The 20077-nt window shown below is 42.6% G+C and overlaps 1 protein-coding gene across 1 annotated transcript in view; it reads left to right on the top strand.

Moving 5' to 3' along the window:
- Positions 1-766: 766 nt before the first annotated feature.
- The window catches only part of KDR (kinase insert domain receptor (a type III receptor tyrosine kinase)), a 28155-nt gene continuing 8844 nt past the window's right edge, over positions 767-20077 (top strand). The window contains exons 1-20 of the mRNA XM_010019428.1: positions 767-854; positions 1384-1580; positions 2710-2834; positions 3169-3337; positions 4568-4707; positions 4905-5073; positions 6410-6521; positions 6615-6778; positions 7586-7742; positions 8821-8941; positions 9537-9645; positions 10348-10692; positions 11636-11782; positions 11931-12062; positions 13723-13829; positions 14247-14382; positions 14650-14754; positions 15908-16021; positions 17232-17320; positions 18992-19148. Coding sequence (XP_010017730.1) covers positions 3268-3337; positions 4568-4707; positions 4905-5073; positions 6410-6521; positions 6615-6778; positions 7586-7742; positions 8821-8941; positions 9537-9645; positions 10348-10692; positions 11636-11782; positions 11931-12062; positions 13723-13829; positions 14247-14382; positions 14650-14754; positions 15908-16021; positions 17232-17320; positions 18992-19148 — 2374 coding nt within the window. The 5' untranslated portion in view covers positions 767-854; positions 1384-1580; positions 2710-2834; positions 3169-3267. The remainder of the gene's footprint in view (positions 855-1383; positions 1581-2709; positions 2835-3168; positions 3338-4567; positions 4708-4904; positions 5074-6409; positions 6522-6614; positions 6779-7585; positions 7743-8820; positions 8942-9536; positions 9646-10347; positions 10693-11635; positions 11783-11930; positions 12063-13722; positions 13830-14246; positions 14383-14649; positions 14755-15907; positions 16022-17231; positions 17321-18991; positions 19149-20077) is intronic.

Below are 20077 nucleotides of genomic sequence, written 5' to 3'. Positions count from 1 at the left end.
GCTGGCTTGCCCTAGTGTGGCGGTATTCCTTACTGTGATGGGAACAGCCAGGGTGGGCTGAAAATCTCTCCCTGCAACTCCCAAATGTTGCACAAGCTGGGCTGTCACCTCAGAGCAAGCACTGGCTCCCAGATCATAGCCCTCGCAAGCACGGGGGGCTCAGGGTGGGCACGATGCAAGCCCTGGTGTGAATAAAGTCTGGTAGTAGTAGACTTTTGCCTAATTGCTTAGGAGGAAAGAGATAACCTGAGAAAATCATGGGACAAAATAATTTAATGGGATCTCGAATTTCTGACAAACTTTCTTCATATAGTTCATTGATCAGTAGTCTTGAAGAACTTAACTATATTCGGTTTGTTATAAGAAAAGTTAGTAATCCCTTTCCCCAGGGAGTGAGATCATCAGATGAAGGTTCGCTTCATTTCAATGTCCCACATCCTCTTGTTAGACCTTGAAGTTGGCAACGCAAGAAAACAGGAACTCCACCCTGGCTGGCTGAATTGTAGTGCTCTGCAGCTAGCTCCTGACCATCTGCCTTTGCTTCCTGTTATGACAGAGTTTTTGAACTTTCTGGGATGTGTGAAAAGTCATTATTTACCCTGCTCTGCTAAGTAGGTGATGTGAAAGTGTCCGCTTAAAACATACTGTACATAATGCTTTTCTCATTAAGTAGCATGTACTTCGTTAATTGGGTTGATTTGCAGGGATTTATACGTGTTATTTGTTTTTATTGTTCATTGTTATTTGTTATTATTATTCACAGGTTTAGTTATTTCTCTGGATCAGCCAACTCTTAGCATCCAAAAAGATGTCCTCACAATAACTGCAAATAACACTCTAAACATTACTTGCAGGTAAGGGCAAATCTGTGCAGCATGATTTTGATGGGGATAATTTATGTAGCGAGTTTTTGTATAGAATCACAGGTGATTCGGTCTCTCTTCCATCATTGCTCCTGTTTGTCCCCACTCCCTTTGTGCCCCTCACCCCTCACCCCCCGCCTTGCTTTCCCCTGACAGACTTTGGAAATGATTTTAGGGGTGGCAGCAAGGGAGAGCTGGGAACCGAAGTGTGGCCCAGAGAAAGAGGCATCAGCCAGGTCCACTGGTGAGCCATGCTCTCGGAATTGTGCTTTTGAAGTTCCCTTTTGGGTGCTGTGTCACTCAGATTCAGCAGAATGTAAATCTCAAGTAGCTTCTGTATAGGTATTAACAATAGGTCAATTTATGTGAATTTATCCTACATGGCTTAACACTCCACATGATGGGATGAAGCCTGTTCCTTTCCATAGCTATAGAGACTGGTGGGTCTGGGGTTCGCTGCCTTGGCATCAGCATTGGTGCTCATCACATGCTTACACCTCTCCAACGTTTGCTTTCCCAGTGGACAGAGGCCATTGGAGTGGTCCTGGCCAAGCAACCAGAGCAGTGTTGAGAAGCGTATCTCTGTGACAAACTGCAGCGATGGCCCCTACTGCAAGACACTTACTCTCCTCAAAGTCATCGGCAATGACACAGGGGACTACAGGTGCCTTTACAGGGACAACCAGGCAGCTACAACTATTTATGTCTACGTACAAGGTGAATGCTTACACAGCTCTTGAGTGGCTCTTCCTCTCACCTCAGGAGAAGAAGTATCTCAAAACTGTTTTGACTTTAAAATTTATTAATCCTTGAGTTTTTGATTCTGTGAAACTGTTACTTCTTTTCATGTTGATTAATTTAATGCCAGTACACTAGTTGCAATCAGTAAAAAAGCCCTTGTACCTGTAACTTTGAAGCAACCTGCCATATGCAGTACTTGGCCTGCTTTTCTCCTTGACTTGGAATTTAGCATCCATATCTCCTTTGCACTATAAGCCTGTCCTCATGAATACAGAGCTATTACTGACCTCAGCAGTAGGATTCCAGAGATTGTATATTTATTAAAAATTACAGATTTTGATCCCTTTCACAATTTGTACAACCTGATACCATTCAAAAAACCCCAAGTCCAAAGCATAAACTTCCATACATTTGCTGACTGTGATGGTAAAACCTATCTAGGCTATAAGAGAGAAGTTTTCACACTCAGGCTGTCAGCTGCATTGGTAGCAACGCAGCTGAGAGCCACAGACACTGTAAAGCCTTCAGGTATGCATTCAGCTTCAGTAAGTGCATACATTGAGGCATCTGCCTTTTTTGCACTGATGGCTTCATACTCATTTTCTTATGCAACCTCTTTCCTTTTTATCATTAACTTATAGTTACCATCTTGAAAAATGAGATGTTATTACGTACTTGGCTTAGCTTGTTTTGTAAGAATATGAACTTACTACATTTTTGGTCTGACTTTGAGGAGAACGCTGCCATTCAGGGAGCCAATGTAGTGTGCCACTACGTCTAACTGATATTTCCTGTAGCACTTATGCAAGGAAAGTCACGCTAGGGTAAATCAGACATTTACCAGCACATAGACTGCAGTAGCAGGAAGCTATTCTACAAAGTGCGCACTGCTGCTGATAACTGTTCTCAGGGTAATGATATTGTAAAACTGGGGGATGTCTGTCAAAATATGTACTTCCTATTTAGTCTCATCATTCAAGTGTTTTACCACATAGGAAAGAACAAAACTGCTTTGAGAAGAAATAGACAGGGAAAGAACAAAATTGGAAAAGTTTCTTCCGTAATAATGTGACAATATCCATTTGCCATCTGAATATTCTTCTAGATTACAGATCTCCATTTGTGACTTCAGTTAGTGATCAGCTTGGCATTGTATACATCACTAAGAATAAAACTGTGGTAGTGCCGTGCCTTGGAACCGTATCAAATCTCAACGTATCTCTACATGCGGTAAGGAAAAAATGCAGTATTATTTTAAGAGTTAGTTGAAATCACTGTGACATAAATACTTTGCTTGAAATATAACTGCATTTCTTAAAAACTTCATTCTATCCTTGGGAATTTTACAGCCTGTGATTACAAGGCGAGTGCTGTAAATGTACTCATCTGTGATCCTGTGCTCTCAAAGTGCAGAGTGTTTGCGTATGAAAGAGAGATTGCCTGAGCTAGGATGTCAAAACTGGGACCCTGCGGTTATTGAAAATGTTGGACTTGAAAATTCAGGGTTGTTTGATTTTATTTTTTTTTGAAATGTCACTATGTATTTTATCAATGTTTCAAACAGAAATATCCAGAAAAGATATTTGTTCCTGATGGTAAATCAATTTCGTGGAATAATAAAAAAGGCTTCACTATACCCAGTCATTTAATCAACTATGCGGGCATGGTCTTCTGTGAAGCTAAAATAGATGATGAAAGCTACCAGTCTGTGATATACATAGTCGCAGTTGTAGGTAAGCCAAAGGGTTTTTTTTGCTCTCTAGCCAATGTTCTTCTGCTTGCTACAACATACTGAACCAATTACATTTGGTTGGACTCTAGGTTATTCAATACTGACAATGCAGCTAATGCAAAATGGATGTTGTGAGATATATTACGTTTCTTTTAAATGCAATGTATTGTATTCTTTCTGGTTGATCACTGGGATAAGTGCTTCTATTTTTAGTGGTTTACATGGATGCCAAGGATTTTTTTTTCCCGACAATGCAAGCCTTTTTCCTAAAATCACCGTGTTATGTACCTTACTCACTTACCCAGGATGCAAGTTGTAGTTGAAGGGAACTGGGGACAGGCATCCATCAGCACCAGATGGAAAGGAATTGCTCTGAGGGGGTACCAAGGCAATGGGGGATTTGAGGGTCACACTAGGAGCTAGGTTGTCTTCCCTCCCTCAGATCTATGTCCTGACTCTCACAGGGGTTTATGCTTTCCCTGGTATACTTTGTCAGTTGTTCGGCAAAACTCAGAAATAATGTAATGATACTGTGGAAGCTCAAGCCTGAGCTGAAATTGTGGCTATTTCCCTTTTGGCTGAGGACACAGTGACCACTTCAAGTGGCCAGATGGCACCAAGGCAGTCTTGCCTGGCTTGGTAGGAAGGTACAGCAGCTCTCCACCTTTACTTTGTGCAGCAGGCTCTTGCTTCTTCACCAAATTCATCAGTCCTCACTCCGATTTGGAGCAAATTCAGAGTTCTTGCAGAATTTCTGCATTCAGAATATTCTGTATTGGAATATTTTAAATTTTATTGCACAAATTAAACTTCAGATAATTTTGCTAATGTCAGACTGTTATTCTTAATAAATTCCTGCTTACTGCTGGGGAATGGAATATACCTCCTTCAGTGTCAGGTCTCACAAGGGTAAGAAGAAGGTGTCTAAGGCAGAGGAACTGTGTGGGTCACCATATCCTGCCTGCTCCTACTTCCAGGGAGCACTCTGATCAAGTGCATACATACTGCTGTGTCACTGTCTGATGCAGGTCTCGGACGGGAAATCCTCAGGGCAGGCATCTTCCTTCCCTCCAGGCTCCTTTGTATGCCCGTGCTGGGGTGCTGAGGGGCTTCTTTGTAGCTGGGGTTTCAGTGGGAGTTTTGGTGAATTCTCCTGGGAAATTTGGTGCTGACAGCTGTAAGGAAACCTCTTCTTACCCTCATGTTTTGTGCTGCCTTTTTCTTCCTCTAGGATACAGAATTTATGATCTGACAATGAACCCGCACTCCCAAGTAGAGCTGGCAGTGGGGGAAAAACTGGTTCTCAATTGCACCGTAAGGACGGAACTGAACGTAGGAATTGATTTTAAATGGGACTACCCTTCCATCAAGGTAAATCTGTAATAAATTAAAAGTGCCAACATCACAGTGAAATAAATGATTTATGTATAATGTCACTCCCCCCTTTATAATACTGACAAAGCAGATGATAATACGCAAAGAAATGGCTAGTATATACAGGTGTGCAAAGGGTGGCAGAAGGAATAACAATAAAACCCCCAAACACCTATGTCTTTTCTCTGTTACAGGAAAAACGTGCCACCATAAGGGATTTAAAAACCACTGCAGGAGAAGTAAAGAAGTTTGTGAGCACTCTTACCATCGACAGTGTGTCCTTAAGTGACAAAGGTCGATATACTTGTGCAGCATCCAGCGGTCGTATGAACATGAAAAACAGCAGTTACTTCATTATCCATGGTATGACATCTTCTGCTTCAGTTTTGTTGGCTGCTTCAAATTTGGGATTCATTACTGGGATGCAGAAGGTGCCTTAGTGATGAATCAAATAACAGAAGTTAATCAAGCTGCAGCTACAGTATTTCTCTTGCACCCACTATAACATTATACCTATATGTATAAAAATATGTATGTACCACATGTTTAGCTAATGATAAGATTTTAAAGGATGCTGTATGTTACTGAAAGCTGTAGAATCCCATAGGAAAATGAGCAGTAAACTAAACTGAGGTAAACCTCTGGTCCTCTTCTGTGTTGACCTCCTTGAGGTCCTGTAAAACTGAATTTGTGTAGACAGCTTTGTATAAGGGTTGCCTGTTCTCACTCCAGGTGATCTTAGGTTAGGCTCTGGTGGTTCTGCAGGAGAAGAGCCTGGGTCAGCATCAATGAAACTAGGAAACTAAAACTTTCAGCTTTTACACTATGAATAGATGAATCAAGTGAAGTTTTGGTTGAACGGAAGTGATGGAAAGGAAACAACTTTGACTAAGTGCATAGATAACTATGAGGCTACATCCTACAGCCTTTTCTCAAGCCCTTCTTGGCCACAGCCCCAGCAACTCCACTGGGTTACTTCTAGAAAAAATTGCCAGCATGAGAATGGCCCATTTTTAATCACTGAGTCAGACAAAGGGGTTTATACTTTGAAGGAGACTGGTTTTTTAACATTCAAACTTATTATGTGGCACAGTGATTCAAGATAGAATCAATTTTCCCGTGAGTTCTTTGTATTTCTCTTCAGGATCCGAAACAAGATCATGTGCTATAGTGAGTGTACCAGATATTAAGTCCATACTATTCTAAATCTTAGTCAGAAGCCTAATCACTGTGTTAGTCTAAATGTAAGTTTATAATTTACAGCAAGTAGTGTAAATAATTTCAATGTATTCTGTGACTGCAATGCTTCAGATACATACTCAAGAAGAGGCTGAATGTATCTGAGTGAAATACTGTAGAAGTATCACACTATATAAATATCTATATATACACATATATATATGTATGGGTCTGACACTAGGTCTGACAGTTGGCACACTGTCCTGAGAGCTGAGTCTTGTCTCTGCTTTCCAGAGCTCGTCAGTGGGGAAACTTGCCTGTTCCTCTGTGCAAGGGAAAGGACTGGGTTTTCATGGTGGGTCCATCTCTCCAGAGCCCAGATCAGAGCCAGCTGGGCTTCATCAGTGGCAACCTGTCATTGGCTCCTATTTGTCATCTGTTGCTAAGCGCTAATGCAAATGGAGAGCACTTACACTTTTGTCCACATGGAAAGGCCATTTAGTTCGTTCTTTTTTTACAGAAAGTCCTTTTATTCATCTGGAGAGAATGGAGAATGTGGTTGAGACAAGGCTAGGTGATACAGTCAAGATTCCTGTGAAGTTTAAAGGATATCCTCCACCAGACGCAAAATGGTAAGAATGGCACCATAACATGTTTGAAAAACTGAGCTATTCTTAGTCGAGGTAAATCTCTGAATTATTTAAACCACTCTATTTTTCCTTCAGGTATAAAAATGGAAAAGCCATCAATACAAATCATACAGTTAAACTTGGCTACACTTTAGTGATCACTGAAGCAACTGAAAAGGATGCTGGGAATTACACTGTTGTCCTTACAAACCCTACTAACAAGTTGCAGAAGAGACATACATTTACTCTGCTTGTGAATGGTAAGTGGTGTACCACAGGAGTACCTTCTTTCACATCTGGTTGTGGTGTATTACCATTCAATTAAATACAATTAAATTAATCCCACTGCTATGAAGGTTTAAATGGGGGGGTTGGCTGGGAGAAGAGCACTTGAACCTCAGCCTTGGCAGGGCAGAGATGGTCCATCTCTCCTGGCTCCAGGATGTGCTGGTTGAGAGGCTGCAGGCTCCCGGTGGTGGTGTTGTGATGATACTTTGTGTGTGGGTTGTTGGGTTTTTTTCTGTATATTATTTCTTTGCCTCTGCATCCTGCTCTTTTCCTGCCCTCCTTGCTGGCCATGCTGCCAGAGTTCTCCCCACCCCACTCCATCCTGGCCCTGTCCTGCCTCACCCATCCTTCCTGCCTCACGCAGCCTGTCCCTCCTCTTCTGCCCTGCCCTGTGTAGCACTGCTGCTCCTCTTTCTCCTCTTCCTCCTCCTCTTTGCTCCCCAGGAAACAACCTAGCTCCTATGCTTTGAAGACAGCAGGTCTTGGAAAGAGCAGTGAGGCTACATGCAATGTGAATAATATGCCTCTAGTGGATGGTGGGAGTCCGAGGGCTGCATTTTAAACCAGAGGGTAATGAAGGGAGATATAGGCAATCCTAAGCATTGCATCTTGAGGTCCTGATCCTCATGGTGCTGGGCAGCTTCACCTCTTCCCAACATGTTCTTGGAGATGCTCTGCTTTGCACTTGGGTGTGAGGCAGCGTATAAATTAGCTGCTGTGGGTCTAACATGTGCTTGTGGTGCTGCTGGGGAGGTATAACCTGCTTGTCTCTCCTCCAGTCCCCCCCCAGATTGGTGAGAACGCGCTGCTGGCCCCTGTTGACTCCTACAAGTACGGCTCCACACAGGCACTCACCTGCACTGTCTACGCCGTCCCACCGCCTGCCACTGTCCTCTGGCACTGGCAACTGGAGGAGGAATGCACTTTCAGCCCTCAGTGAGTGCCAAGTCCTTGCCACCTTCTGCAGCTTACATAGCTCTGGTGGGATGGTTGGGTTGGGTTGGGATGTTTGGGTGCATCCCTTGTCCAGGCTCGTTACTAAATGTAGATCCAGTGGGCAATGAAGAAAAGATTGTTGTACTCGATAGGCTGATCATTGCAGTAAGGCTCTGACAAAGTCATCGTTGTTTGAAGAGGCAAGGGCCACCCGCAGTGAGGAACTGGCAGCGCCAGCGTGCTGCTGTCATGCTTTCTTGAAGGGCTTGCCTGAGGTTTCAACTGCAGCTATCTGCATGCCCTCCCCTCAGATCTCCCTGTGGCTGCAGGCCCAAAACTCCATCCCAAACAGAGGAAATTTACTGTTTATGCTTATTATGGTTCCTTGTGGTGGCTTTTTTTTTTTTTTTCTGCTCAAGTGCTGAGTGTGACCGTGCTCTTTATCTGTGTGAAAGTGTATCTCAGAGGAAGTGCACTGATTGATGTTGGGGAATGATAGAGAGAGTGCCTGACTGAGATTCACGCAGCTTCCCTTATCTGGGCCCACCATAAGCCCTGATTTCCTTTTAAAAAAAAAAACAGCAACCAACAAAAAGCATTCTTCTTTCCTGTTGTTGTTTTTAAAGTGATTTCCACTAGTTTCTTCCTTTGGTGCCTGGTTGCTTCTTACACAATGGCTACTGTCCTCAAGAAATTCTTGTAGGGAGTTCAGTGATTTCTATGTCTCTCTGTCTTCCTTTGAACTAAATTGACTTGAATCATCCATTTATGAATGGAGGTTTGTTCCCAGAATAGCTGCTTCCCTCCAAGCATCCTAATTGAGCTGACACAAGCAGATTAATTAGGAGATTCACCTTTAGGCTTGGGGATTCCTTATTTTACAGAGCACAAAGGTCTCAGAAGGTTATATGGTGCGATTTAATAGAAATGTTTCCAGAATTCCCTCCCAGATACAGGCTGTGGTGGGTGATGCATCTGATTTATAGATAAATATTTGCACATGAAAAAGAGAACACAAAACAACTCTCTTAAAGGGTGAATACTCACCTAATTCATATATCTCTACTTATTATTTCAGGAAAGTTCGCTCAGGAGCCAATCCATACGCATGCAGGAAATGGAAAGTGATTTCAGAGAGAAAGGGTGGGAATCAGGTTGAAATTAAGCACCGAGTCGTTACTATTGCTGGGAAAACAAAGGTGAGCAGATTTTCTTTTCTGTTGGCCGTGTTAAGCAGTCCACATATCTGGAAATATATCACTAGAAATAAGACTCTCTTGACCTACTGTTAAACTTAGGGACCTACTCTCATCTAGTTGAGCAAACTTCTGCTAGAGCAAATGGACAGAGATACACACTCTTGAGTCCTTTAGACACTGACTCAAAGTGAGTCTCCTTTGAGGAACATAACCTACTTAGATTTCAGTGCTTACCTTTTAGCAGTCTGAAGTTATGTGAGTTAAACTTCCTATTTAACTGTAATGAGGAGAAGCTGGAGAGGCTGAAAAGCAGAAAAAGTTGAGGGTGCAGCATTTATTAACACACAAAAAAAAGTCTGCCTTCTGGAAGGCTGCTTTTTGTTGTTTTCTTTTGCCTGACTGTTACACCCTGAAGGACAAAATGTAAACATCAGGAGGGGACCGTGCTCCCGCCATGCCATGAGTTTGTGCTTTAGAGGGATTTGTCGTTGTGCGAATACCTGCAGAGCACTTTGCTGAGCTGTTGGAGTGGTCAGGATCAAGTGCATACTTTGACAGTGACACGGTATGAAATTGCTTGATTGTTCTTTTGCAGACTGTGAGCACCCTTGTGATTCAAGCAGCAAATGTATCTGCTTTGTATAGATGTATGGCTACAAACAGAGCTGGGTCAAGTGAGAGGGTTATCTCGTTTCACGTGACCAGTAAGTATACTCCATTGAGGACAGCGATGTTGAATTATTGTTATTTTGTCTATTTTGCTAATGACAGGTTCTTCAGTACTGCTGTCTGATTCCTGTCCGTTATGAAATCCTTTAACAGCTTAGGATTTAGGTTTACGTAAGGTTTCTTAAGTCAGCCTTTAAAGTCGCCACCTAACTTCAGCCAAGCTATTAGTCCTGCTGGCATCTGTGGAGTGGTGGTCCCATGAAAATAATGCAAAATGGGCACTGTTGTCCTGAGAATGACTACTTCTGCAGTCACTTAAAAGAGCTACAGAGAAATCACGCATCACAAAAAGAATAAAGATGTACTGTAAAAGCTAAGACTAACACTTTCAAAACCAGTGGCAAAGAGCTTCTGTCTTCTGAAAAATCAGTCCCCATATTCATGCTGAAATATTATTTTAATCCAAATCTAAAAATTATCTGTAAGTAATGCTAAGAATCATCTTAGGTTGATGTAAATTTCTACACAGAGAGGAACTGTATTCATTACACAGGCCTTCCTTTTCCTTTTATTTAGGTTGTACTCATTAGAGGATTGATTTTCAGTGTTTTGTTTCCTTATTTACAATTGGATAAGATGAGGATAAGGCTGTATTTGTAAAATGGGCTTTTCAAGTTAATGTTGGCCACAAATTATGCAACCTAATAGGAATTTGTTTTATTTTTTTTAACTTGCAGGGGGTCTTGAAATTAATCTCCAGCCTCGGAATCAGCTCACAGAGAAAGATAATATGTCCTTGCAATGCACAGCAGACAAATTCACCTTTGAGAAGCTGTCGTGGTACAAACTCACTGCTCATGCTTCGCAGACTCCCTTTGGAGGGCTGCCCATGCCTGTCTGCAAGAACCTCAATGCTCTCCAGAAGCTGAATGCTACAGTTTCAAATACCAATGGTGAAAATGTCACATTAGAGCTCATCCTCCATAACATCTCCCTCCAAGATGGAGGGGACTATGTTTGCATTGCTCAGGACAAAAAGGCTAAAACACAGCACTGCCTGGTGAAGCACCTCACTGTTCAAGGTATAGATCTCTTACTGTGAACCAAAATGGGTGGTTGTACATAAAAATAACTGCAGCAGTGTCAGGTTTTGGTACCTCCAGGCCTTGTATGTGTTGGGTTAACGGTGCACTGAGTTTATTAAATATATTCAGACCATTTGTTGTTACACAGACGTCTGGGGGTTGTCTGGGCAGCAGGGTCTTACTGCTTCATTAGTACCAGTGAGGAAACACTGACCGGGCCACTGTGCTCTGCAAAGGGATGAGTTTGGCTTTTGCACAAGTAATGACACGTGTTTAGCTCAATAACTTCTCAGTTTTACTTTTTGAAACACATTTTTCCCTCTAGCTGTGTATGCATGTGTGTATTCATAGCATTAACGCTACTGCTTTGTGTCATTGACTAGAGTTCGAAGTAACTGACTGAAGTTGTCTGTAATTTAAACTATCATGAAGTGATGCTGGTATTCAGATGCAAGCAATGCAAGCTGGTAATCAATCGGCTTTGCACAGAAATAGTGATGACTTTGTTTTGGGACCTGGATGTCTAGGCTGAGTAGGCACATTCAGGAAAATACTTGTGCATGTTCATGGGCTGTCCTGAGTGGACATTTGATGGACCAGCAATATCAGACTTCTCATAATGACCCTGGAAAGAGAAATGTGAGGGAAGCAATTTCTCACCTATTCCATCTTCCTTCAGCAGCCTTGCCAGTCACACATTAAACCATCTAGAGCAGGTTGCATCAGTACTATTAAAATTTTCTTGGCTATTATAACTTTCTTATGTCATGTGGAAGTTTAACTATGATCTTAACACGAATGCTGTGGCTGTTGGTGTTATAAAAGGATTTGTTATTAGGCCATCAAGTGCTATTACTGAAAAAAATTGATGTTTTCTGTAATGTAATTGCTCTTTGACAATGTTCTTGTCTGTAATTTTGCTGTATTTTCAAACCAACAGAGCCCGTGGCACCCACACTCATAGGAAACCTGGAAAATCAAACAACAAACATAGGTGAAACCATAGAAGTGTCATGCACAGCGAATGGCATTCCTCCTCCAAACATCACGTGGTTTAAAAACAACGAAACCCTTGTTGAAGATTCAGGTGAGGGTTGCTCTTTTGCTATGAGTTTTCTATCACTGAAGGGCTTTCTTTCATGGGACTCACTGCTGATTTTCACCATAAAAAGTTTAATTTTTAACACAAAGTGGCATTAAAATAGCAGAACTGAGAATCATGGTTTTTGTTTCAGGTATTGTTTTGAAAGATGGAAACAAAACACTAACCATACGTCGAGTGAGGAAAGAAGATGGAGGGCTGTACACCTGCCTTGCATGCAATGTCCTCGGATGCAGAAAAGCACTGGCTTTTTTTTCAGTGGAAGGTTAGTGTTAGATTGTGCATGAAATCTTTATAATTACTAAAAGGAAAATCCACTGGTTCTCCTGATTGGAGATCTTAAAATATACCACGAGATTTGTGAAAAGTCCTCGCCTTTCCCATCAAACTCAAATTGAGTGCCATCATAACCATCACAATCGCAGCTATTGAGGTTGGTGCTTTCGTCTCCACAATGTTGTTTAGCACTTTTCAAGAAAAACTGAATCTATCTTACTTGTGGTTTCAAAGAAAACTCTGCCAGTCTATATTATATGCAAACCTACACAGCCTACCTAAACCTGCAGATATCCTGGGGCATCTCTATTGTCTTGGTAACATAATTGTCATCATGCGTGTTTTAACAGTTGTAACTTTCTAAACTGTGTCATTGCTGTCACGTCATCTAAGAAAAACAGAGTGAAGACTTTGTGCTGTCTATTATGATTGCCATCTCATTTTAGTAATAGGAACAGGTACTGATTTTGGGTTAGGGGACTCCAGCCTTAGTCTGCCAAGCTCTGAAAGGAGCATTTGTGAGACCCACTTCTCACTTGTTCCAGTCCTATTGTGGCACACTGAAATGCAATTCACAATGATAAAAACCAAATCCTAACAAGCGGTTAGCGTGCAGTCTGAGTAGCTGGAACCATGAGGGACTTTTTCCACCAAGAGTTGCAATAAGAAGCCTTGAACTAAAAGTTCCTTGCCCTTGAGGTTAGTACATTAGCAAAATCTAGTCACTGAATCCTACACAAACGTCTGTCTTGTAAGTCAGGGTGGTTGTCCTGTCTGTTCCGTTAAGGTAATTAAAGCAGTATCCTGTTATTCTTATAGGTTGCATTAGGATATTAAGATATTGGGCAACATGTTTATATGGGGTGGAAATTATTTGCAGCTGACATCATTGCAAATTTCAGCTGATGTGGTAAATATGGCTGGGGCATGTCTGTAAAAGTTGGAAATCTGTGTAGGACATACTGTTTCGCTCCAAGAAATTTATAGTGCAGCTCATTGGGGTCATACGATGAAGTGTGCTACTGTGTAGGAAAATGCATCATGCAAAGGATGAAATACAAGAGCATGATGTGGTGAACAGGAGCTGAAGAGAGCTGCTTCTACATTAATAGATGTTTGAGTGGTATCTGCTGGAGACTATTTTACTGGAAAAGGGATATTGTAAATAAGACCTTATTTTCATATTTCACAGTTCTTGTAGAACTGTGGTTTTTTCATGCCCCAGTTGAAGTATGCAAAGAGACAAGAAAGAGATTGTTCTTCGAGTCATCCTCACAGCACTTTGTTTATTATATGATGGTTTTGTTGGTTTTTGGAGAAAGAATTGTCCATTTTGAGTATTCTAAAACAATGATTTCTTTTTAAAATGTGAGATATTACTTTTTTACATTTGCCAAAGGTCCAGATATAGTCTTTGGAACAAAGCTGATGCTAAAAAATTGGGTGCTGCGTAAACCAACATGAAACTAAGTGTAATATCCCAAAATAAAACCCCAAGCTTTCTGTTTTGTTTTGCTTTCGTTTCCTTGCTCCATGTTGCACTTTTAAAACGAACCTTCAGAACAAGGACCTCCATTCTCTACTTTAATGAATGAACAAAACAAATACGCTTCCAACTATCACTCAGATGTTCATTTATTTCTTCCCAGGCGCTGAAGAGAAAACAAATCTGGAGCTCATTATCCTCGTTGGCACTGCAGTGATTGCCATGTTCTTCTGGTTGCTTCTTGTAATCATCCTCCGGACCGTTAAGCGGGTAATGAAAAAATTCTTGTACTGTCCTATCAGCACTGGTCTTGCATGACAAATGAGAGCTGACTTGAGTTCTTTTGTGTTGCTTCTTTCCATTGTTCTTAAATCAACAGACACATTTTTTCTCTTCATGCCATAACATTCTTGCCTGGAACCTGGGGCACAGAAATTTGTTTTTAATTGAGCAGGCCCTCACAAGAGAAAAAATGTTTCAGCTGGTTTTGTTTATTAAAAAAAAAAAAAAAAGAAAGGCGTGCAAGTAATTAACGATGATCACACTGATGATGACGTGCTGAAATGGGTGAAATGGTAGCCTGGCATTTCTGGGAAGTAATGAAACACCACAAAGTGAGAAAATGGCACTTTGCCTGCACATCACCAGCAAAAAATCTGTGCAACTACAACTAATACCATTTTCCAGGCCAACGGAGGGGACATGAAGACTGGCTACTTGTCAATCATCATGGATCCTGATGAGGTCCCTATAGATGAGCACTGCGAACGGCTCCCATATGATGCCAGCAAGTGGGAGTTTCCCAGAGACCGGCTAAAGCTAGGTGTGTATTCATTGCATGAGCCATTTGGTGATACTGCAGCCAGCCCTGTGCTGGGGGCTGTTTCTGGTCCTGGCTTGCCATGAGGCTGCCTGATGCAAGACCCCTGGATGGGCTCTGTGGCCCTGTAGGATATAACGAATCCTCTCCTTATTACCAGCACCCTGTTAATTTCTGATACATAAACTCAGTTTCGAGTTGCTGTTTATTCTGCATCTTCTGCCCACTGTGCCAGGGAAATAAACTGGAGTATGTTCATCTCACTTCAAGGTAAACCTCTTGGGCGTGGAGCTTTTGGCCAGGTCATAGAAGCAGACGCGTTTGGGATCGACAAAACTGCTACCTGCAAAACAGTGGCAGTCAAAATGCTTAAAGGTAAAAATGATGACTACAACTTCACCTTGGATACACAATATAGGGATAAACATAACTATAATACTATAACCAGCAGAAAGGAAAAAAATCAAAATATTTGTACCAAATGTGTACATAAGTTTAGCTTAACAGTTGGTGTCATGATGCCTTTCTCTCATCGATAACTGGATCAACTGTGGTTTCTTAGCCATTGCTTTACATATCTACTCAGGTTCAGAATATGAACTTGCTCCTGCAAACAGTTTTCATGGTCTGCCTCATGTAGCCTGGTGGGAGCTTTCTGCAAGTCTCAGGAAATGGCTTAGGCATGCTCCAAAGCGAGTTGTAATTTTGAACAGCTTTCTCCTCATTTGAAATCATATTATAGTGCTTTGCATTCACCACAAAAAAGTTGTAAGCTGTGGTTCCAAGACATACTGTTCCTGAAGAGGATGTAGCTGGGACAGTGAAATGGGCTGCTGGCATTCAGGGGCTTTTTCTCACCCTGTGCTGTACTGAAGGAAGAGTGGGAAAGACAGGGATTTCTGACGGTGCAGTGAGAACATTCACAAGTGCAGGCAATACCTATTGCAGATTTGTTGCAATGGGATGAGTGTGCATGAAAGCCCTGTCCCTCCAGCTTCTCAGTGCTCAGGCATCCTGCAGAGAGCTGCCTCCTTTGCCTCTTCTTCCCCACTACTTCAGCTCTTTCCTTTCCCCCTCCTATCTCTGTGAGGACACCAGCTGCATCTCCAGGCTTTTGATGAGGCTGCAGAGTCAGGCATGTTTGGCCCTGGCCATATATCCCCCAGTCCCTGGACCCATTGGACCCCAGCAGTGGCTTTGGGACAATGTTTCTAGCTCTTATTGGTTGAAAGAGTCAAATGGCAGAGTACAAAGTGCTCAAAAGGTCTGTAGGAAAAAAGATGTTTGCTAATCTGGATTGTTTGCACCCCTATTCTGATGTACTGTAAAATGATTAAGAGCAGAGCAAAACCAACCCTGTCGTGAATGTGCCCAGCTTTCATCAGTGTCCTGCAGCATAGCTGACCCAGGCTACCAACCAACAAGACTTGTCACTAGATGAGCTGGAAAAATAGCAGGAGAGAACACAGAGGAGGGGAAAACCTTTCTGCCTTTGATGCTCCTGATCTTTGTTGTTTTACCTCTTCAGAAGGTGCAACCCATAGTGAGCACAGAGCACTTATGTCAGAGCTGAAGATCCTCATTCATATCGGCCATCATCTCAATGTTGTCAATTTACTTGGGGCCTGTACGAAGCCAGGAGGTGAGTAACTTCCCAGTCGGTGGGAAGGTGCTAGTGAAAACCCTCTTTCTCATAGAAAATTGAGTTTCTAAACTAAGGTTGGAAGAAATAGTCTTCTTTTTTTAAAAAAGAGTATTCTGATAAGAGTGAACAGGTCCAGAGGTGGATAAGGGCTCAAAAGCCCCGAGTTCTACGTCCAGCTCCATCTCTTAGTTGTTCTATCACTTTGCTTTTCTGTGTCGCAGATCCGCTTTCATAGTGGACACCCCATGTGTAACAGACTTTGGGTCTGAGTCTAGTACCAGATTTAACAAGTTGGTCTTATTCTTGTGGCTGGCTACAGTGCAACTGCAAGTTGTGACTTCCCTCCCGGGCTTTGAATGGGATGTGTGTGTGTAGGAAGGGAGGTTGCTGTTTGGAGTCTAGCTCTGGGTGGATGAACCTTTATACCTACTTTATAATTGGGGACAGATGTTTTGTTTAACAGGTCCAGCACTGCATGCTAATTTGGAATAAATTCAGTGTAAAGTAACTCAGTAATAATTTTTCAGAGAAGCCAAAGTGTTGGCTTGCTATGGGATCAGAATTTAATTTGTAAATTCCATGACAGAAGTTCAGTAGTTGAGGGAAACATAATCCATAAATATTTCTTTCCTTGTTTATTCCATAATGAAATAGAGATGGCCAGTATCTGGAGCCTAGAATGGAAACCTACCCTTTTAGCATATGCATATATATGAAGCAATTTGGGCGTGAAATACCACATTTGCACTGCATATTATGGTATCAGTTTTCTGAAACCAAGATTCCTGTTTTAAATTTTTAGGACTTAAACTGCCTGCACAAAAATGCATGGGTAATCATTTGTGTGACTTTATTGCAAAGGATTGGTTAATTGCACTGAAATTCATTCACATATTTATGTCACATCCTTACAATGTCAATTAGCATAGGTAGATATTGGCACTTTAAGTGTAAGCACACCACTATGCATTTTCACATATGAAATTAGGACTGTGATTTTTCAAAACCGTGTGTTCTTCCTTCCTTCCTCATAGAGCAGAAAAGGAATCATTTCCCTGCTTTGATTAGATATTTTTATTACTATTATTTTCAAAAACCTCTGGATAGTAGAATGCTTTTTGAAATGGATGTATTTCTAGCCACAAATTCTGCTGTGAGATAAGGTGAGATATAAATAGTCTAAGGAATTGCTTTCCGTGCTGTACAGGCCCACTCATGGTCATTGTGGAATATTGCAAGTTCGGGAATCTGTCAGCCTACCTACGGAGCAAGAGGAGCGAATTTGTCCCATACAAGGTAAGGAGTCAAGGTTACTTGACATTACATTGTAGTGTTTGTTTTGGTGGGATTTTTCCACACACAATGTTTCTGTTCCTGGTGCAGACTGAAGTGGCAATCCCTAGGGATGCTGAGTATCTAGTACTTCCCATGGGAATGAGAGATGGCAAAGACATCAGAGGTCATCTAGTCTTTCCCCTGGCCCCTGAAATGTAGCTATTTTGTTATTGTTAGCTTAAAATGCAAAGGAACTGGGCTTCCACTGTTTCCCTTGGCAGATTGTTCTACACTTGGCCATATCTGTCAGGAAGTTCTTTCTGATTATCAGCCTGAATTTTTTCCTTTCTTAGTTAAGCTCTGGACCACCTTAAATAACTGCACACCCTGCTTAGTGTGTATATCCATCAGATATCCGTAGGTATCTTCTATCACATGATTATCCTTTCCACTATCCCCTTGGCTCATTGCCGAACTAGGCTATATTTTTTGCTGTTAATCATTTGTATAATTGATGTACGTCATGAGTTTATGCTAAGATTTTTACCTCCCAAGTCCTTAGCAAAGGGGAGCTCTGTCACAGCACCCCCTCTTTGCATCCCAGTTTGAAAGGAGCAGGAGGATGGAGGCTGGCATATTCAAGCTAATTTCTGGATGCCTCTGAGAGGGGGTCTGGCTTCTGGAGAAAGGTTAGGAGGATCCATCCCCTCCAAGGGTCGGATTACTGGACAAAGAGCCTAGCTGCATGTACCCAGCACTGAGCATCATGCCTGGGACCATTCCCTTTTTCACCCACAGCCAACAGGAAGGCCTCTGGGCTGTGTTCAGCCACTCTGGTAGACCCGAGTCCTCTTGCATCTGCCATGCCTAGATCAGAGCTTTTTCAAACTGCTTGTTGGTTCTCCAGGGGGTTATTTTTCTTGATCTTTGGAGTGATTGTTTACTATTTTATATTGGCAAAGGCAACTTGCTGCATCTTCTTGTGAGGTATAAAGGACAAACAAATATCTGAGAGGCCTTGAAGGAGAAGTCAGGGTTACACGAGGGAGCTGACCCTACCTTACACAAGTGGTGGGGATGGGAACTGACAATGGAAAAAACAGCCCTGCCAGGAGAGAAAAGTCACCAAACTGAAGCAGGAGAAAATGGAAATGTGGTTAAGGAAACCTGTGGAGCTGGCATTCTCCCTAGAGGCAGTCAGTGTATTTGGGGAAGAAGGAAACCGGAGTTTTAGGGCTGCTAGGGTTTTGGCCAATGTAGAGGTTTAGCAGAAGGGCCTTTGCAGCAGTGGGAGGTAAAGCCATATCAGTGCTGAGAGGCTTGAATGTGTGAGAGGGCAGCATCTGTGTGTGCTTCACAAGTGGTGGGCACCAGGGAGCTGAGACCCCACAAGTGGAGATGTTGCTGGGAGGCATCTGGGAGACCGTGGGAGTAGGCAAAGGCCTTGCTGTGGAACAGCAGAGGGTGTTTGGCCCATGTGGCCATGGGTTGGGGTTCACTGGCGCTGTCACCACACCAGCATGGTGCCCCAACCAGAGCTGGCTTGGAGCAGTGTGGCCAATCATGCCAGTGCTGGGCCGCCTTTCCTGCCTTCAGTGGTGCCAGTGGCACAGACTATGGGGAGCATCATTGCCTCTCCCCAGAAAATGCTTCCTGCTTCTGATTTCTCCTACCCTCCCCTCACACTTCTAGAACAAAAGCGCCAGGTTCCGGCAAGGGAAGGAGAACTATGTTGGTGACCTCTCTGCAGACCTGAAGCGGCGGTTGGACAGCATCACGAGCAGCCAGAGCTCAGCGAGCTCTGGCTTTGTGGAGGAGCGGTCCCTGAGTGACGTGGAAGAGGAGGATGGTAGGATATGAATTCTCCTTGTGTTAGAACAGCTGTCTTTACTAGGGGCTGATGAGGAACATTGGGGACCATATGATTTCTAAAGCTTCCTCAAAGCTGTGTGCGTGGTATTTCCTGGATGATCAAAGTTCCTGCATTATGGATTATCTAGCGCAGCATCCCAAACCCCTCAGCATAATTCCAGGTACTGTCCTGTCTTAAAAGGGTGCATTTTCAGTGCACTGCCTTTTGGAAATCTATTTGATGTTCCAGCGTGTTCAGGGAGAATTGCAGGGCACAGACTCCGAAAGGCAGTGCAGAGGGGTGCGCCAGGATGCTAACTGAATTTCCTCAGTGTTTACCCAGAAGTTAAATATCATGAAATGCCATCTGCTTCACTGCTTATTAACAGAGAGGCTGATTTGCCTTCTCTCTGCACAGGCGGTCTGTCAGGAACAGGAAACTTGAATTACCATTCATTCAAAGCCTCCCCTGGATATATATACTCTCTGCAGCAGTTTCATTGATGCATTTGCCATGTTCTCCTTTGGCAGAGACAGCACAAAGTGCTCAGTGCTGCCAGTATATTTCAGAGACCGTTAATTTCAGCAAGTGTGGGATGCGACTGATCAGGAGGGAAGCCATAGCTCAACTTCCTGTACCTCAGCTTCTACTAAAAATCATTTACTGCAAAGAAAAGCATCAGTATGTTAACAGGATGATGATCTCACGGTTTCAATGTGATCCTTATAGGTAATGTCAGGCATGTACTTCATGCATTTCTGCACTGTTTTGGGCCTCTCTGATGTAAAACCAGACCCTCTGAGCTGGAATGTTGTAAGAAGTGTGTAGACCTAAAGAGATGAGGGGCTTAGCCACCAGGGTTGTAGTTCTTGAAAAGATTTCTTCTTAAAATCAAGAGCTGAGCAACGTCATTGAATTGTTTATTT

The sequence above is a fragment of the Nestor notabilis genome, unplaced genomic scaffold, assembly GCF_000696875.1.
Source record: "Nestor notabilis isolate BGI_N333 unplaced genomic scaffold, ASM69687v1 scaffold7048, whole genome shotgun sequence".
NCBI lineage: Eukaryota > Metazoa > Chordata > Aves > Psittaciformes > Psittacidae > Nestor > Nestor notabilis.
This window is presented reverse-complemented; position numbering and strand designations above follow the sequence as displayed.